At 28.9% G+C, this 19,719-nt stretch overlaps 1 protein-coding gene and 1 long non-coding RNA gene across 2 annotated transcripts; one reads left to right on the forward strand and one right to left on the reverse strand.

The window, feature by feature from the left end:
* Positions 1-653: 653 nt before the first annotated feature.
* Positions 654-1,488, reverse strand: LOC121212644 (uncharacterized). The gene is made up of 2 exons (XR_005907911.1): positions 1,235-1,488; positions 654-944 (listed from the first exon to the last, which is right to left on the reverse strand). It is a non-coding gene; the product is annotated as an uncharacterized lncRNA (long non-coding RNA).
* A 16,303-nt stretch (positions 1,489-17,791) lies between these two features.
* Positions 17,792-19,349, forward strand: LOC121212645 (uncharacterized). The gene is made up of 2 exons (XM_041085824.1): positions 17,792-17,850; positions 18,070-19,349. Exon 2 carries the CDS (start codon positions 18,092-18,094, stop codon positions 19,196-19,198), a length of 1,107 nt encoding a protein of 368 aa, XP_040941758.1. The 5' UTR covers positions 17,792-17,850; positions 18,070-18,091; the 3' UTR covers positions 19,199-19,349.
* The last annotated feature ends 370 nt before the right edge of the window (positions 19,350-19,719 follow it).

Consider the following 19,719-nt stretch of genomic DNA (forward strand, 5'->3'; position numbering starts at 1 on the left):
AAAAAAATAAAAATATAATTTTTTTTTAAAAAATTAGATCCACGTGTATGCCCTTCATGTGCATTATTATTATTAATGTAATAAGTATTGTAAAGAACACTAATAGTTGATTTGAATAGAATAAATTGAAAAATCAAATGCTGTTAGAAAAATTAAGTATTAAAAATTTAAGTTATAAAATTTGTTTGATGTATGACTTAAAATTAATTACAAAAATAATAAAATTGTTTGATATATATATATATATTTTTTTTTTGAATTACAAAAAATTATATTCTAGACATTTTACCTCAAAATTTGAAACCTATTTTTTTTAAAGAATAATACAATGTTAAAATAAATAAATTGAAATTGAAATAATTGAAAATATTCTTTATTAAGTGATAAGTAGTTCATATCTACTTATTATTTTTCATAATTTTTTGTAGAAAAAATTCTATTAGATTATTTTAATTTTATATTATCGAACATGCATAAAGAATTAAATCATTAAAAATATTAATTTTCTATGGATTTAATCTTTTCTAATAATTTATCAACCAGGTCCTGAATTAAATAGGTTTCTACAGTTCATTCAATCGATTTTCAATTTTTAATATTTAAACTGTAAACAGGCCAATTTGCCCGGCCCATCAGAAACCCAAAACAAAATATAAAATAAATAAATAAATAAATAACCACAGTCCATTAAATATCCTTTTTACAGTCCAAAACCCAAAATTAATACATGACCCTATACAAGCCCAAATCAACCCATTTACAAATAAACCCGAGCCCAAATACGATAAGCCCAAGTGACCCAAGACTCAAAAATTAGGGCAGAACCCTAGCAGCTTGTTTGCGCCGCAGCAGTCCCAGCCTCCACGCCTCCGTACGGCCTCCTGGCGCCACGCCCACGCCCCGAACGCCAGCACACGGCCCCGTACCCGAGCGCACAACCGTACCTGCAAAAGAAACAGACAAACACAGCAGCAAATACAAACAAAAAAACACATATTGTATTTTGATTTATTTTCCTCTTTCTTTTCGGCTATAAAGCCAGATTCTAATCTTGTAATCGGTTACACACATTTACAAAAAACAAAACGCAGAGCAACCAAAAGCAGAGAAGGTGATTGCCACTTTCGATTTCTATAATCTTTTCTCTTTTTTTGCTGTTATTTACTTGAATCTTTCATCATTTTTTTTTTAAAAAAAAGAGAAAATAAAAGGAAAGGGATGGGATGAGCTTTACCTTGCTTTAGGGCCATCGGTTTTCTTTTGCTCCATCGAAATCGGAGTTTTAAGGGGAGCTTAGAGGCTACAAGGTAGCCCTTCAAAACCCGAACTGGTCGAGTGCTGCGTGTGAAGGCAGATCGGCGCTAGTGCTAAAGAGGTAGGGATCGGCTAAGGAGAAAAGGAGGGGTAGGCTAGGGTTCTGGAATGGCTTTGGAATAAAGGCATTGTTTAGCCTTTGAGAGCAGATACGGCGCCGTTTGGGCCAATCTCAATGGCTACAAAACGACACCATCCTAAGAGCTATGACCCGATGATCCGGCCCGAGTCCCCCTGGGATCCGAGCCTTTTCGCAGTGAGGGGATATTTGCGCGCCAGACCCTCCCCTTTCTCACGTGCAGTCAGTTGCGTACCTTTTGTTTTATTTATTCCTTTTAATTCAGCCCCTAAATTTACGCTTTGTTTGCAAGGGGATCCGCGCCTGGACATTGCATTTTGGGAGCTGGGTTATTTCCAGCTTAGTCCCTACGCATTCGCGCATAACGCATGCAAGCCCTTTTTTTATTTTAATAGTCCATTTCGTTTATAATGTATCCCTCCTATTTTAATTCTATTTTAATTAAGTCCCTTTTATTTTTATTTTTCATTTTGTGATTCATTCAACACTTTTATCTTTGTTTTACGTTTTATATTTTAGGTTAGTTTAATGCTTTTATTTTATTTCTCTTTTCTTGGATCATTATTGTATTGTTTGCTTTTTTTTTATGTCATATTATTACAACATTTTGCACAATGCTTCGTAAATATCCTTGTATATATTACTATTATATATATATATGCTTTATAATAAAATTCAAGTTTATTTTGTGCACATTATGTAACCCTATGTAATATTTTTAGCTACTATCATTATATGTGCATACATTTGTGAACACTCACATTTAACCTATACACTACTAACCCATGTATTTTATAACAAAGTTATTTTTATTTCATGCATATTATTAATATTGTATTATTTTATATACATATAATTTCCTTCAAATATATTCTTATATTATATTACATAATTCTTATAATATATCTTTTAAATCATCGTTATGCAAGTGTATATATATATCGATACCTACCTTTGATCTATATATTATTAAATCCATATATTTTAATATACATTTTGCTATTCGAATATGCTTTGTATATATGTTTTACATAAAATTTAAGTTATTTTACATTCATTTACATTAGTATATGTTTTTTATTTACATACATTATTAAACCTACATTTTATACATATAATCTTCTTTATACAAAAGTATGCTTTTAAGTCCGTCATAATTTATAATAAAAATAATTCAATCTTGAGTACGTTTCTATATCATTTTTTACAAGCAATTATTTCTAGTTTATTTATATACATATATATATAATTTATAATAAAATCATTTTTTTCATATATATAATTCATATTTTAATTCCATGTTATCTGTGTATAAATTACTTCAAAATTTACTCATACTTGTATATATATATGTAGCTACATGCTTTATACCCATTATCCTTTCACATCTTATATATTATATAGATTATTCTCATGGTAGGGATATTACCAACCTTAAGTAAATGCTTTATGGCTAAATATTTAGTATTTTATTTGATCCAAACGTTTTTGTAACGTCTATTAAATTTTCTTTACGTATATATATGTTCTCAACTTTCCTTTTATAAATTATTTCAAACTCTAGCATATATCATTTGATTGTTAGTCCATCATTTTTAGTCTATTATTTTTACGTCACGTTGATTCCGTATCGTTTGGTATCTCATGTGTTAATTATATTCACGATATTTCTTGTATATTTGCTACATCGTGCTTGCCCATTTCTATATGTCATTACATCAATTATTCTCCATGCATTATTGTAATCGGATTACATTTTTTTTTAGGTTAGCCATATTTAATTATTAGTTTGTTAGTTTATCGTATCTCATATATCCGTTATCCCATATCATCATTCTCCATTTAGTTTATGAAATGTGGTTTTATAAAATCCAAATTTTTATGAACAATTTCATCTTATTTCAAATCGAATTAATACGTTTTAAGTTAGTTTTATAATCATTCATTCAAAAACTCTTTAAAACGAAGACGAGATTTGATATTTGGCAATTCGCGAAATCGTGCCCTAACATGTTGGGTTGCAATTTCGCGTTTGCTCAAAATAATCGAATATCACTTCAAAATTTCACTCATGTCTTTTAAAATCCCTTAAACGAAGGCGATGTGCGATATTTGGCAATTCGTGGAATCGTGCCCTAACGTGTTGGGTTGCAATTTCGCGTTCGCTCAAAATAATCAAATATCCCTTCAAAATTTCATTCAGGCCTTCTAAAAATCCTTTAAAACGAAGGCAATACTCGGTGTTTGACAATTCGGGAATCATGCCCTATCGTGCTGGGTTGTGATTTCTCGTTTGTTAAAAACAATCGAATATTCCTTTAGGTTTTCACTCATGTTTATTAAAAACCTTTCAAAACAAAGGATGTTCAAGGTTTGGCGATTTGAGAATCGTGGCCTATCGTGCTGGGTTGCGCTTTTTCATTTGTTCTAAACGATCGAAGATCCCTTCGGAATTTCACTCACGTTTTCTAAAAACCCTTTAAAATAAAAGAAATATTCGATGTTTGACAATTCGGGGAATAGTACTTTATCGTACTGGGTTGCAATTTCTCGTTTGTTCAAAATAATCGAATATCTCTTCGAAATTTCACTCGTATTTTCTAAGGTAAGGCAATGTTCAATGTTTAGAAATTCGAGGAATCATGCCCTATTGTGCTGGGTTTTCGATTTTTCGTTGGACCAAATAGTTGGGTATCATTTTGTAATTTTCGAATTATAAATTTTCGGACGTCGAAACAAGAAGGTTTTTGGCAACCAACTCGGGTTATTCAAATGTTATTAAAAAAAGAATCACATTTCAAAAACTTTTTTAATTTTAGACATGAGGACAGTATTTAATCGATTTGGTACCAATTCTGGGCGTAGTGAGGGTGTTAATCCTTCCTCATACGTAACTGACTCCCGAGCCCGTTTTCTCATATTTTCGTAGACCAGAATCGTTGTTTTAGTAAACCAAAATATTTTATTAAAATAACCAAATTCTTAGGTGATCCGATCACACCAAAATAAAAAGATCCATATTTCTATTTTTCAAAAGTCGATTCCCCCGTTTTTATTTTATTAAATTTAAAATTTTAAAATGAAAAGATGATTTCAACATAAATCAAATAATATTTAAACCAAACCCAACTGAACTCTACCCAAAAATTAACTTACAGGCTTAAATGATAAATTGATAGCTGCATTCACATATTGGTACTAAACTTTTTTTTTATTAGAATTGGTACTTAAACTATTTTTTTTCCATTTTAGATCTCCTTCAATTAATTATTAGTCTAACAATTATCAATAATAACGTGACTCAATCACATAACGACATGGGGCATAGAAAACTATTTAATCACTTTGTTACCTCTATCAATCAATTACTTTGAAGGGTTGAGATAAAATTAAAAAAATTTGAGGAACCAAAGCTAAAAAAAATTTGTGTTCAAATGACTTAAATTGAACTACTAATTTCTTAGACAAGCCAATAATTAAATTAAAATATTAAATTTAAGAGGACTTGAAAAGGCAGTTAGACCATTCAACCAAGGGGCGGCTTAAGTCCCTACTTGCCTACCCACTTGCCTACCACCTGTCAGTCAATCATGGGAATGGTAACTTGACTCAATCTAGTTACAATCCAATAAAAAAAATTATTGAAAAGAATAATTACGAATTTTAAAAAATATATATATCAACATAAAAAATATTAAAAATATTTCAAACGTTAACAGCACCTAACCATTAGCAAAATAGTGCAATCTTTTTCTCTTTGAAGATGTCTTTCGAATATCTTTCCCGCTGGCTTCCACCAATTTTTCTTTTAAACGTTAAAAGCTCTACTTTTTAGATTATAAGAATGAATAAATTTCAATTTGATCGTTCAAAATTTTTATGATATTATTAGTTAGTTTAAATATTTTATTTTAATTAAAATAATAATATGAATTATTATTAACACCGTTAAAATTTTTTATTAAATTCAGGCGCGTTACAATATTATGTTTATTCTCACTATAATAATTAACTCAATATGAAGCGTGAGTGAAAACAATATTAATTTAGGTTATTTAAGGTTGATGGGTCCCTAAGCATGCTATAAAAAAATGTTGTTAATTATGGACACATCTCAAAATGATTATTGTTTCAATGCCTAGTAAAAACCCTTTTTTTTTTTAATTTCAACAAAAATTAAAAAATAAATAAATAATGAAAGAAAATAGAGTTCTTCAACTACAAGAATACAAAATCATTAGTGAATGAAAGAACAATGTTGAGACATCATGATTATTACCATCTTTGAAAACAATAAAAAGATACATGACTTAGAACAATTGTTTATTTGTCTCAATTACAATGATGCATGCGGATCTGGCTAGCATGCGTTGAGCGTGCCGCCTTCCCATTATGTATCACCATGGACATGTTTCTGCTATCTACACTTCTCCTATGTTCACCTCAATTGGGTTTTGTATTTTTTTTTTTAAAGTTACACTTTTTATTTGTAAGTATAAATATATGTTAGATTAATTATAATATAATCAAGCTAGTACAAAGTGTAGCAGGTGAATAATTGAAAAGAACCGAAAAAAATTCACAAATGAAGTACGCACCTTGTAAGACTAGAGAGTAGAGACCCACACATTGTTACACATGGTGGGACTAGACTTGATTGTGGGATTGGTTAGAGTTGGGCCAATGTAAAATTTTAAGCCTATTTTTTAAGATTAGGTCCGACTTAAAAAATGAGTTTAAAATTTTATCTAAACTTGACTCAGATAAAAAATGATAAACTCAAGCTCGACTTCGCCCACCCGTATTAATTCTATTATATAAAAATAAATTTAAAAAATATAATACATTAATAAATATTTCCCAACAAATTAAAAATACACGAATAGTCTTTATACTTAAATAACACAAAGATAGTTACAACTTAACAAACAAATGCCTCTAAAATAGTAGCAAAATTAATAATAAAATAAGAGTTATACAACATTCAAACAATAACAACAAAATAATAGTAATACAATAGCAAAATAACAAGAAAACAACATCAAAATAGCAACGAACAACAGTCAACAACAACGAAAAAATTTTAGGCAAATTCGGATTAAACCGGGCTCCAGCCAATAAATCTTACCTTTGGCCCAACCCGTTTAAAAAACGAGCCTTATTATTTATCCAAGCTCATTTTTCAGATCTATATTTTGCTCAAATCTTCTTACTTTTTAAGCAGACCTTCGAGCTTGAATGAATGATCTAACCCATAATTAATTCTAGATAAAACTCAAACTTAAATACTAAAAGACTCAACATCTCATTCTTAACCAATAATGGCAAGACCTTATTAGCATATTTGTAACTATTTAAGTCCAAGTTTAAGGGCTAGTATTTATTATGCGGATAGTTGTATAAATTTTTTTATATTTATTTGTTTCTTTATTTTTTGGTCAAACTATTATTAGCCTTTAATAATGTGTAAGTTGTTAATTCAGTCATTATACTTTAATTTGGTTAAATTTAGTAATTGTACTTTTTAAAATTTAAAATTTCAATATTGATCTAATGGTAGCAATTAAATCCGTTGGGTTAACTTCTGCTATTAGCCCTATACTATGTGTAAAGTTGTTATTTATTACATGTTCTCCAGTTTGATCATTTTTAATCCCTGCATTGTTCGAATTTTGAAATTTCAATCTTGATGCAAACAATAGCCATTAAACATATTAACTGGCTTTTTGCAAGTAATATATCGAAATAGCAAGTTAGCACATGATATTTCACACAAAATATGCTTGCCGTATAAGATTTTGGAAATAACAAGACTTAATGAATTTAACAATTACCTTTTGGTCAAGACTGAAATTTTAAAATTGAAAAATATAGAAACTAAAATGACCAAATTAAAGTATTGACATTAGATCCACAACTTATGCATAGTATAGAGTAACAATACACTTTAATCTTATTTTTCTACGGTGTCCAAAATACATCTAAACCTATACCAAAATAAATATAGATAGGATTCACTGTGCCGAGACTTAAGCTATAATAAAATCTAAATAGATAAGCCAAAGAGGGTGGGGTTTGAACCAACCTTACCATTAAGTCAATATTTAAGTAAAAATAAATTACATTTATCAAATTGGTTAGACCATCGAGTTCTCAATTTAATTGGTTGGATAATCAATTCAACCATTACAAAATTAAAAAGATTTATAAAATAAAAAATTGAAATAATAAACAAAAATAAATTATAACAAAAACATAAACCTCCATTTTATAGATTACAATAATGAAGTTAAACATTTAAATTAAATTAAATTAAATCTTTTTGAAACAATTTTTCTCCAATTTTGCGTAATTCAATCTTTTTTCTATTTTAAATTATAATTAGATTAATTAAATAATCGATTGAACTTATTAAATCAATTCAACTAACCATGGCATTTATTCATCAATGATTTCTAAACAGTTAACATTTTTCAAAATTTTCATCATCCAAACATCATTTAATCAAAGTCAAAGTAGTTAGCCAAAAGAAATCCATTTTAATTAGAGTAAGACTTGGTGCATGTACACACAACAGAGTTGTAATAATGATTTTTTTGGTGACTAATATTTTTATATTTTTGACTAATATATTTTGCATTTGATATATAGATTTGAAACATAATTTATAAATATCTCCTTTAAATATATTATTATATTTTTATTTATCTTTTTAAAAGTTATAGACAAGTAAAATAATGGTTTTAAAATATCAAGTGTGAGAAGCAAATATTAAAACTATTCTATATTTGTTTTTTTTAAAATCATCTCACTTCTACTACTCAAAATAAATAAATATTTTACTGGAACACAACACTTAAATGGGTCACTCTATTGCTTCTTCTTCAAAATATCTCATTCAGAGTTAGTACGTCTATGCATGAGATAATCAAGCGTGGGTTTAAAGTGCGGAAAAAACAAGGTTGTGGCAAATCTTTAGGGTCGTTGCTGTCTGAATGGATTGATTCAATGACTCGTCAACTGGATAATTCTAATAATTTTTCAAGATAATCCATGGTTGTCGTGACGTGATGTTAGAAATGGATTGTTTGGAAGCACTGCATCATATTATGGTTACTTTGATGATACATCAACCGGATTTGTATGTCATTCATGTCATCCGAGACTTGTTGCATCAAGATTGAAATATTGGTATTAGACATATGCATCGAGAACACGATAGGATGACTAATTGCTTAGCAAAAGCTATAGAAGGAATGGTTATTGGCTTTTACTCTTTGTCCCAACCTCCTGATTTTACTTTGAATAAATTACATGAGGATGTTACTAGTTTATCTTTTCCTAAATTGATTGTTATGTAATAATTCTTAATCTCCTTAATAAATAAATAAATATCTTCTCATTCGAAACAGATAGATTTAAAATTTATCATCCTTAGATTTAATTCGGAGAGTTAATATATGAGAATAAAGATAATCAATAATGATTTAACATTTTCCCTTCTATTTTTAAAAAAAAAATTATTTTATATAAATAAATTCATTATAATGCTTATGTTGCTTTTGTGCCACACGGTAGTTTTTAATTAATTTTTTTAAATAAAACTAACAGTTTAGGTGATTTGGATAAAGGAAATATAGTTTAAATAATATTTCTAAAAAAATAGATATTAAAATGAAAAAAATAATAATTTAACTATTGATGTATCATTTAAGCCTTAAAAAATTAATTTAATAGTGTATATTTAAAAAAAAAACAAAACAATTGCAATTAAAAGTTAAAATAATATTTAAATTTATATTTAAAGTTACTCATTCAAAATCGGGTTTATCGTTTTCTTAAAACAGTTACGACGTATAATTAAAAATATATATTCTATCCAGGATGAAGCTAGAGACATTGTTTAGGGGGTTGAGATAAAATTCTAATGCTCTGTTTGACAGTTGGTTAATAACTGATTGATGCTTGCATTGGCTGGTTTGACCAACTGATTCTATTAATTGATATGACCAACTGATTCTATTAACTCTTTATTTAAAAGTGTTTAGTAAAACTTAGCTAATAGCTGAAAGTTGATATGTGTAAAATGTAACATCCCTAACCCCAAATCGTCGCCGGAATAGGGTTACGAGTCATTACCGAACATATTGGTTAATTTACAAACAATTCATGAGTAAACAACAAACATATTAAAATTAAATCATTAAGTCTCTTTTATGAACCCTCGAAGCTTAAATCACGTATTATAAATGAATAAGGACTTATTCAAGTACTCCGGAATTTTTATTTTTATTTTTATTTTTTTCGTAATATAATTATTTTTTGTTTATTTATTTTATTATTATTATTTAATAAAAAACTCAATATAACTCCTTTAGAAACATCTAACCTTCCCTGCAATTTCAAATTTGCAACCAATTCAGCACAAACAACAACTCAATAAATACAATCTTCATCCAAATCACATTCGTTTCGTAACAATATCACTAGTCCTTATTTTATCTAACATTATATCCATTCATACTTTCAAGTAGTATTTAAACATCTTAGTTAATTTCCATTCCTATCATATATCAACTTATATTAACTTAACTAATATATTCATGAGTTAATACAAAACATAGTCATATAAGCTCCTATACATGCCATATAAACCATGTAAAGTATTTATAACAAAATCTACTGGAAAATCGAGATAGTGTGACTTGAGCGTGATGATCCGATCCTCTGACCCTCCCGTTAATCTACAAAGAACAATAAACATTATAAGTAAGTTGACTATAGCTTAGTAAGTTCGTCGACTTTAACCATAAATCTTACCAAATATTAGTTTTCCAAAATTCTAATCATATGGACATTTCAAGTAAATTACTTTCATCTTGTAAGTCATAATCTCATTTAAAAAAAATTACTTAATTGAGCTCAATAATAATAATGATAACATTACTTACATTTCTTTTTCCACATGTTACATTTACGACTTACCAACTTGTCCATTTAAGGAACGACTTACAGATTTGAGTACATCGTGATTTGAAGCCCGAAGTCTAGCTGAAGCACATAAGTGCTAAACAGAAGCCCGAAGGCTAACTAAAGCACACAAGTGTTAAACGGAAGCCCGAATGCTAACTGAAGCACATAAGTGCTAAACGTAAGCCCGAAGGCTAACTGAAGCTCATCAGAGCTGAACTGAAACCCCAAAAGGGTTAACTGAAACTCATATGAGTTAACGGAAGCTCATAAGAGCTAAACGAAAAACAAACACGAGAATTCACAAAAAATGCTGAATCTCAGTTTAGTTGGGAAATTTACTGTCAATTCATCTTTTTCACTGAACGATCGTACTCATTTCCTACGTTCCGTTCCTCCGAAATACTCAGTTCGATTTCGTAACTTTTATACATAAGTTACTTATTTTCAACAATTAACATACATAAATATTAATCACTATTCATAAAATAATATTGAAATTTAATAATTTAACTGTACGAACTTACCCGGAACAATTTGCAGTAGTTGTAGAGATTTCTGGAACTATTCCGAAATTTTCTCTTTTCCTCGTTTATCCTCGATTTCCTGATCTATAATATAAAATTTTTCCATTTATTCATTAGTATTTATTCAAATTCTACTCTAATTTACAGCTTATGCACTTTAATTTTTTAAATTGTACTTTTACCTCAAATTTTACTATTTTTACAATTTAGTCCCTACTCAATTAACCCTCCAATTGAACTAATTTTTCTCAATTAACACTTTATTCTATTACTTTAAATTACTGAATAACCTTTTTAAATCATAATTTCAGCATTAGACCTTAATTCAAAACTTTTTCACAATTAGGTCCTAAAAATCAATTTCCACTAAAATTGCTTAATAAAATCATCATATAATAAGATTAAAACTTCAAATCCATGCTAAATAATCATAAAATTACATAAATTATTCATGGAAACTTTCAATTTCACTCATAGAATAAAAAAATGAATTTAATAGTAGGACCTAGTTGTAAAAGTCTTAAAAACACAAAAATTACAAAGAAAAAGCAATAATTAAACTCACATGATGCAAAAATATCAAAAACCATCTTGTTCCAGGCCTCCTATGGCATTTTTAGCTGATGAGAAAGAAGAAAAATGAAGAAAAACCTAGATAATTCCAATTTAGTCCTAATTTTATTTAGTTAATCTTGGCAATATTCCAATTTTACCCTTATTTCACTAATTTCCTGACTTTTTCTCAGCTATTGACGTCCAAAATATCTTCCTTGGGAAAATTTTCTCTTTAGGTCCTTCCTCATTAGACACTTAAGCTATTTAATCACTTTTGCAAGTTTTACACCTTTACAATTTAGTCTTTTTTATTTAATTAACCACCCAAACGATAAAATTTTCTAACAAAATTTTAACATCATATTACTAACACTCCATAAATATTTATAAAATTATTTTTGGCTCGGTTTTACAAAATTGAGGTCTCGATACCTCGTTTTGAACTTAATTTATTTAATAATTTCTCTTTAAATTTTAATTTCTCCTATTTAAAATATTTCTAACATCTCTCTCACTTCTAAATATTATTTTATTTTAATTTCCTAATCCCAGTCATTGGATTTAGTGATCTCGAATCACTGTTCTGACACCACTGAAATTTTAAGCTGTTGCATAAAATGATAAATAAGGGCATGACATATTTTATTGTCAAGTATTTACTTGTTTATATTACTTTAATCTTTATGGGATGAAATTATTGAAATAAAACACTATTACCAATAAATTAAGACATTCATTATGGAAATTTAATTAGTGAATATTTTTGAAAATTTAAATAAACACATTTATTAAGTTCCTTATTATAGCAAATATTAACCTTATGAAAATTGATAAATATTAATAGTGAATCAATATAATTGTAAACTATATTAATTCTTAGTAAGAATCATGTCATGTTCTTAGTATGTAAATTAGTGATGATTATGTCGCAATATGAATAAATTTGTAAAATAGTATATTTCAATTAATATAAAGTTTCATAAGAAATCATTTTGCACAAGTAAATTGAAAATAAATTAAGAGTGTATAAATATTCAATGATGAATGGGCTCGATTGAAAATTTCTCACGGCAATGTAGATTTTTGTATATTCATAGTGGAGTTTTTTTTTTGTAGATTGACAATGTAGTATTTTTTTTTAAAGATTTACTTTAGACTTTGGAGCTGAAAATGAAAATGAGATAATGGAGGCTACTGATACCTTAGCACCCCTATTAGGTTTGAGAGCGTGTGACAAATAGAGTAATTTTTGAGCAAGCATGATTAGATATGTCATTCCACATATCTCATTCCTAATTAGCCGTAGAAAAAAGTTGTCCCCAACATTTTTTGTTTTAGAATTTTTAGCTCAACAAGTTCTTGCAAATATTCATTCACCAATTACTACAATTAGAGGATTTAACTACCTAAGCTTCCATTTATGTCCAAATCAACTAAAAAAGACCCAAAACTCTGTTTACAAAACACCCCATAAATATTTAGAGGGTTGAAGTTAAAATTTTTATTTTAAAAGGACTTAGATAATATAATTAGTTTTTAGGAGGGTCAAAATTATATTTTATTTATTCATTTATTCAAATGACTAAAAGACTTAAATTGAATGATTAATACTTAAAAGAGATTACTGATAAATTTTTTCATTTGACCGAGGGGGCCACGACCCTACCTACCTCATAGTTTCGTGTCTAATCCAATCAACCACCCATGATAATTGAGAATGATGAAGCTCACGGCCAACAGTAAACCTGCTAATGGGCCAGACCACGTATTCAGGCCCGAAGACCTATCTGAAAAATGAGAGGGTTTTGACAAAATATAAGGCTTAGAAAATGGGATTGGGTAAATTTTAAAGCTAATTTTCTATATGGGCCGGGCCTTGGGAAAAAAATATTATCGAGACCAATCCGACCTGAATATATTAGGTTATAAAAATGTTATATTAATTATATATGTTAAATAATATATATATTTATATTAAATCACTAACCAAATAACAATTAAACCCTTTACCCAAAATCTAGAAAAAAACTTAGCCAATTAAATAACCTAATTTAAAATATAAAATTTTAAAAATTTTATTTAATACAATAAAATATTTATTATATTTATGGTTGTGGCTTTTAATATAAATACTAACCTATTTTTAATGTGTTAGAAAATTTTTATTTTAACATTTTTTAGTGCATTATATTTTTTAAAATATTTTTAAATAAAGATAATCTAAAAAAAATCAAATATGGGCAGGTTGGTTCGGGCCCGAGTTTACATTTCTTATATTTACTGAGTTTGGGAAAAAAAAAAGAAGCCTAATTTTCGGGTCGAGTCGAGTTCGAGCTTGAAATATTTGTCTAAATACTCAACCCGACCCATGAGCACCTTTAACCAACAAATGACAATTACATATAGTTAAGTTTTCAAAATCGGACTAGTGGTTGAACCATCAAATCATTGATTCGTTGGTCCAATCAGTCCATTTGGTTTAATTAAATAAATCATTAAAAATGAGTAAGCCACACTAGCAACCACCCAACTATTAGTAAATTTTATTTTTTTGTCACTCAACTATGAAAAGTTACGAAATGACCACTCAACTATTCGATTTTGTCTTTTTTGGCCACTTAATTACTTTGAATTTTTTGATGTTTCCATTTTTAGGTTAGTCAACTAGTGATATAAAAGATAAAATTGAATAATTGAGTACCATTTTATAATTTTTCATAGTTGAATGACAAAAAACACACACACTAATAACTGGGTAATTACTAATATAGTTTACCCTTAAAAAATTAATAAGAAAATAAATTCAAACTATTTTTTACCCAAATCAACCCGATCAAATACTTTTTTTTAAACTGATACTTTAATTAATTCTTTATTCAACCTTATACCTACTAATCCGATCTAATTCAAACAATTTCACACATATATATATATATATATATAATATATCAAAACTCCAACTTAAATATTTAAAAATTTAAAACCTCAAACCTTTACCAATAACATCGAAAAGTCGAATCACTGAGTTTGTAATATTAGAGATTGGAGTGATGAAAAGACAATAGGAAGAGAAAGGGTGGTTAAGCACGACACGTTAAAAAGGGCAGACACTTGTTGTTGATAAAACGTGACACATCTAATGTCTTAATTACTTACATCTTTTAATCATTCTTGTTTATTAGACTTTGATGATGCTTTCATGGACCACCATCAATTTCTTCTCTCTCTCTCTCTCTCTCTTTTTTCTTTTAATTTTAATTTTAATTTTTAGTTTTTTGCTAAATGAAAAGTCATTAATTTCTATTTTCGAAACATAAAATTTCATTAAATGAATTTTGAAATCAAAATTGTATTTTGAAGCAAAATTCATCATCATATTAACTTTTTCTTTAGTACAATTATCATTATTACCGAAAAAATAATTAATTATAATAAATGAATCACAAAAAAAATATTAAGATGATTTAAAAAATATTCCCACTAAATATTAAATTAAGTTAAATAACACCCTAAAGGAGGGGATGAAAATAATGTCTTTTAATGTAAATGCTATAGGGGGAGCCTATGCCACTTCAACCCTAGGCCGGTTCATGTAATATAGCTTCATGTAACATAGTTCAATCGGTATGATCATTGTTGTCATAGCTTCATGTAACATAGTTCAATTGGTATGATCATTGTTGTCAATGTAAGAGAATGTGAGTTCAAGTGTACTAAAGCGTATTATCTTCTTAATTATAAGTTTAGGAGGGAATATGAATAGTTCTAAATATTATTTTAAAAAGAACAGATATAATTAAAATTTATCATATTCAAACAAACCTTTAGTATATATCCTTAATAAGATGTCATAAATTTGTACCTAGACCTGCTCATAGGTCGGGCTACCCGGCCCGGCCTGAAGGCCCTCCCGAAATGTGAGAAGGTTTGAGCAAAAATATAGGCCCAAAAAATAGGCTTGGACAAAAAAATGAGGCCCTTTTAAAAAATGGGCAGGGCCTCGGGTAAGGTATTTTTGGCCCGGGCCCGGCCCGAATTCACTAAATGACAAAAAAATTATGCTATTTTTGTTTTTGTTTTTGAATGTTATTTTCTTGTTGTTTTCTCCCTATTTTGCTACCATATTACTATTAGTTGCTCCTATTTTGTTGTTATTATTTGGATATTATATAAAACTTATTTTATTATTAATTTTGTTATTATTTTAAAGGCATTTGTTAATTTTATTATTATTTTAAAGGTATTTGCTTGTTAAGTTACTTCTATCTTAGTGTTATTTAAGTCTACATTTTTTTTAAAATTTATTTTCAATTTGTTAGAAAATATTTATTTTGATTTTTTTTAGTATTTTTGATGTATTATATATATTTAAAAATTATATAAAATAATATAAAAATAAATAGGGGTGGGCCGGGCCCGGGTTTTAGTATTTTTATTTAGGTCGGGCCATTTTTTGGGCCGGCCAAACCTGAGCCCAATGAATGAGCCTAAATTTTTAGTTGAGCTCGGTCCAAACTCGGCCCGGCCCGGCCCATGATCACCTCTAATTGTACCCAAAAGAATGTCATAAAATTTCATATTATATATATATGATTGATGGACCCATTTATTTGATAATATGTATCTCGTATTCTCATTATCTAGTGGAAGTATTATGGATGTTTTTATATTAGGAGTTAATTGTATTTTATATTTTTTATTCAAAATAGTCTATGTGGATTAGATTGAAGAGCAAACTGGTCCTTTCCATTTAAAAATTTCATTCATTTTTTATTGTTAAAATTTGGTGTGACTGATAGAATAATAAAATATTTACACGTAGTATGTCATTTATACCTCATTCCTATATATGATGACCAATTTTTAATAGTAAAACTAAATGAAATTTTTACCAAGCGAATCGATTTGCTCTCTGATATGATATATAAAGATTAATTTATCTATTTTTTGAATAAAAAAATAAAATGTAATCCAACTCTTAATAAAAGAACATTTATAATACTTTTATCCCATATAACTTAGCCTATTATATTCTTTTAAATCTTCTAGTATAGCTAATCACAAATGATCTCGTTTAATTTTTAAAATCGAGCCAAACTTAAGAAACTTAAGAGAAACATTAAACACTTTACTACTCGATTCGATACATATGTATCAAATTAAATATATTTTTTATCACCTATCCCAACACAAAATTCTAAAAGAAAAATGCCAAAGAATTTAAGCCTCCATGCCCAAAGTCGATGGTGGGGACAAATTACTAAAGATCTTCAAAAGAAAATGATGTAATAATAATACGTGTCTCAACTCTCATGCATGAACCATGGCTACATTGCAAATGAATGTTGACAAATTAATACGAACACACAAAACAACTTTAAATCTTTTCAGGTTTAACCCTCTAATTTCAGCCAAAAAAAAAATAGCACTTTATTTCCTTTTTTAAGTGTTTTTTGTGGTTTGTAATTTAAATATTTTTTTGCGTATAAATTAATCAAATATATCAATGTAATTATTCACATATAATTTACCTATAAACCTTAAACACATTGTCATAATTACTAGACTATATTAAATTTTTTTAATACCCAATTATGAAAATTTATAAGATAGTCACACAACTATTTAATTTTATTTTTTTTGGTCACTCAATTATTTTAGATTTTTGGGTATTACTTTTTTATGTTAAAATCATAGTTTTGAGACTCATTTTATGTAAATTGTGTATAGATTTATTTTGATCTAAGATTGAATATGTTATGATTTTTAACCCGATCAAGTTGTATAATGATTAACTCTAGTTCTAGTGATTAAAGGTAGAGTGACTACTTCGTAACAGAACGATAACGTAAATGACTAAAACGTAATATTTCAAAAATAAGTGACTAAAATATAATATGAGGCAGACAAAAGTGACTATTTTTATAATTTATCCATAAAATTATATAAAAATATTTATTTTTCTTGTAATTAATTTCATTAGTAATAGTATTAAACAAATATTTTATGAGACTAACATAGAAGGATTTGATTTTATTGAATTTTTTAATATTAAAATTATAAATTATATTTCTACTTTTATCAAAATTAGTATGTGATGTCCAAACAGGAAAATGTTGAGAAAAGTCAAACACTCAAAGACAGACAGAAATAAAAAGTGAAGGAAAATCTCAGCAAGCAAAGTTGACAAAAACAGATTGATGCGATTTGCACCCTACGATCAAAGTTGAAGTACCACACAGTATGACATAACAAGTTGCAGTGAAAGGATACAATTTTGCATGCAGAATATATATATATATATTAGTGGAAGCTTTCAGTATATATATTGTTTCACACTGCTTCACTCGAATACATTGCTAATTGCAGTCACATTCCCTACACAATTATACCAAACTAGTGCAGGTTCACACACTACTTTTCTCTGCTCACATCACTGTTTCTTTTCTCAAAAAAAAAAAAACGTAAAGCTAACGCTTTCTTCCATGTCCTTTTTGCCTTTTTCAATTTCATCTACCTACCTTGCATGCTTCAAATTCTTACACCCTTTTTTCTTTTCTGTGTCTCTCCTTTCAAGTTTTTAAATTTTAACCCAAATTTCTGGTTTTTTTTTTGAAAGCTCAGATTTTGATCTTTATTATAAGCCATGAAAGATAGAGGCAAAGCTGTGGAAGTATATAACGGTTCATCATCATCATCAGATTTTGTTTGTAAGAAACACCCACAATTGTCTTCGAATGGGATATGTGCTTATTGTCTTAAAGATCGTTTAGTGAAATTGGTTTGTTCTGATTGCGGTGAACAACGATTGTCTTCATGTTCATGTTCTGAAATCTCTTCTAATCCTCGCACTTCATGTACTGGTGAAGTAGGCAGCGTTGGTCGTGTTTCGTTCTTAATAGAGAATGAAAGCAAAGACCAGCTTTTGAAGGGGAAAATCAATGGTGGTGGTGAAGATAAAGGTGAAGATGGTAATTTTTTTCTTAAAAGAAGTAACAGTAGCTGTGTTGAGATCAAAAGAAAAAATGGGTTATGGAGATTAGGGAGATTGTTTAGGAAAAAAAGAGAGAAATACAATGGTGGGAATGTTAAGAGTGTTGATTATAACAACGGGGTATCAAGGTCTAGATCGTTGTGTAGTTTTAGGGGTGGTAATGGTGGTGGGTTCTTTGGATCGGATGATGGGTCGATGAACTTTTCAGCGGCGAGGAGCTCTTCCATATCGGCGGCGAGAAGTTCGAGCGTGAACGGTGGTCTGTTGGGCATGGATCCCGACAGAAAAAGTGGGTTTAGTGAGCCTGAACCGAGGAAAAGTGGGTTCGACAGTGATAAAAGAGACAGTGCTTTCGTGGAATCCGATGTTGCTACTGATATCAAAGCACTGAGAAAAGCTGGTGGTGTGTTCTTGGACAATGAAACTGGTTTCAGTACAGCAAACAGGCGTGTGTTTTCACTTAAAGAAACCTATTTCACTGGTGGGGATGATTCAGCCTTCATTGACTTGAAATTTGAGTTTCCATCATATGATACCCTTGTTGAACCTGGTGGTTCAAAATCAGTCCAAAAGGGGTTTGCAAGTGATGGGGTTAGTATGTTTGGTGGTGGTGGTTCATGTAGGGTTAGTGTGGATGAAAGAGGGATTAAAAGGAGTAGGAAAAGTTTTAAAGGGTGGAAGTGGATTTTTAAGAATAATAATCCAGATTGGAGTGGTAACAGAAAGAAAGGTGGTGGTGATCTTATGGTTAATCATTGAATAAAATTTTATTCAGTTTTAGGTTAATGTTTTTCTTCAATGTTTTGTTTCTCTTTGTTTGTGTCTTTCATGTGTATTTTTTTTAATATCCTTTTTTCTGTTAATGTAGTTATGATGGTGATCAAGTAATGAAAAAGGGGGAATTTGGATCCATGTTTTGCCATTTGTGATAATGTTTTCATAAACATGTTGAGATGAATTGTTATGTAATGGCAAAATATTTGTATTGAAACGAATTATAGTTAAGGAGATGCAAAGAAATCTTCAAAATATCATCCATCAAACAGTTGTCTGAACCTCCAACAATGGAATGGTTGACGTTGTCTTCAAGTTGGGTCATGGTTTTGTCTCCAACTTTGTGGAGGACCTGAACTTGAGGCAAGGTTTGCAGAGCAAGAGAAACTCGTTAGATTTACACACTCGTTGGATTTACGCATGACCACCTACTAGGATACGTATGTGTTGCATGCATGCCTTGTAGAGTTTAAAACTCTAACCTATAGGATATAGGTAACCCTACT

The sequence above is a fragment of the Gossypium hirsutum genome, chromosome A13, assembly GCF_007990345.1.
Source record: "Gossypium hirsutum isolate 1008001.06 chromosome A13, Gossypium_hirsutum_v2.1, whole genome shotgun sequence".
Taxonomy (NCBI): Eukaryota; Viridiplantae; Streptophyta; class Magnoliopsida; order Malvales; family Malvaceae; genus Gossypium; species Gossypium hirsutum.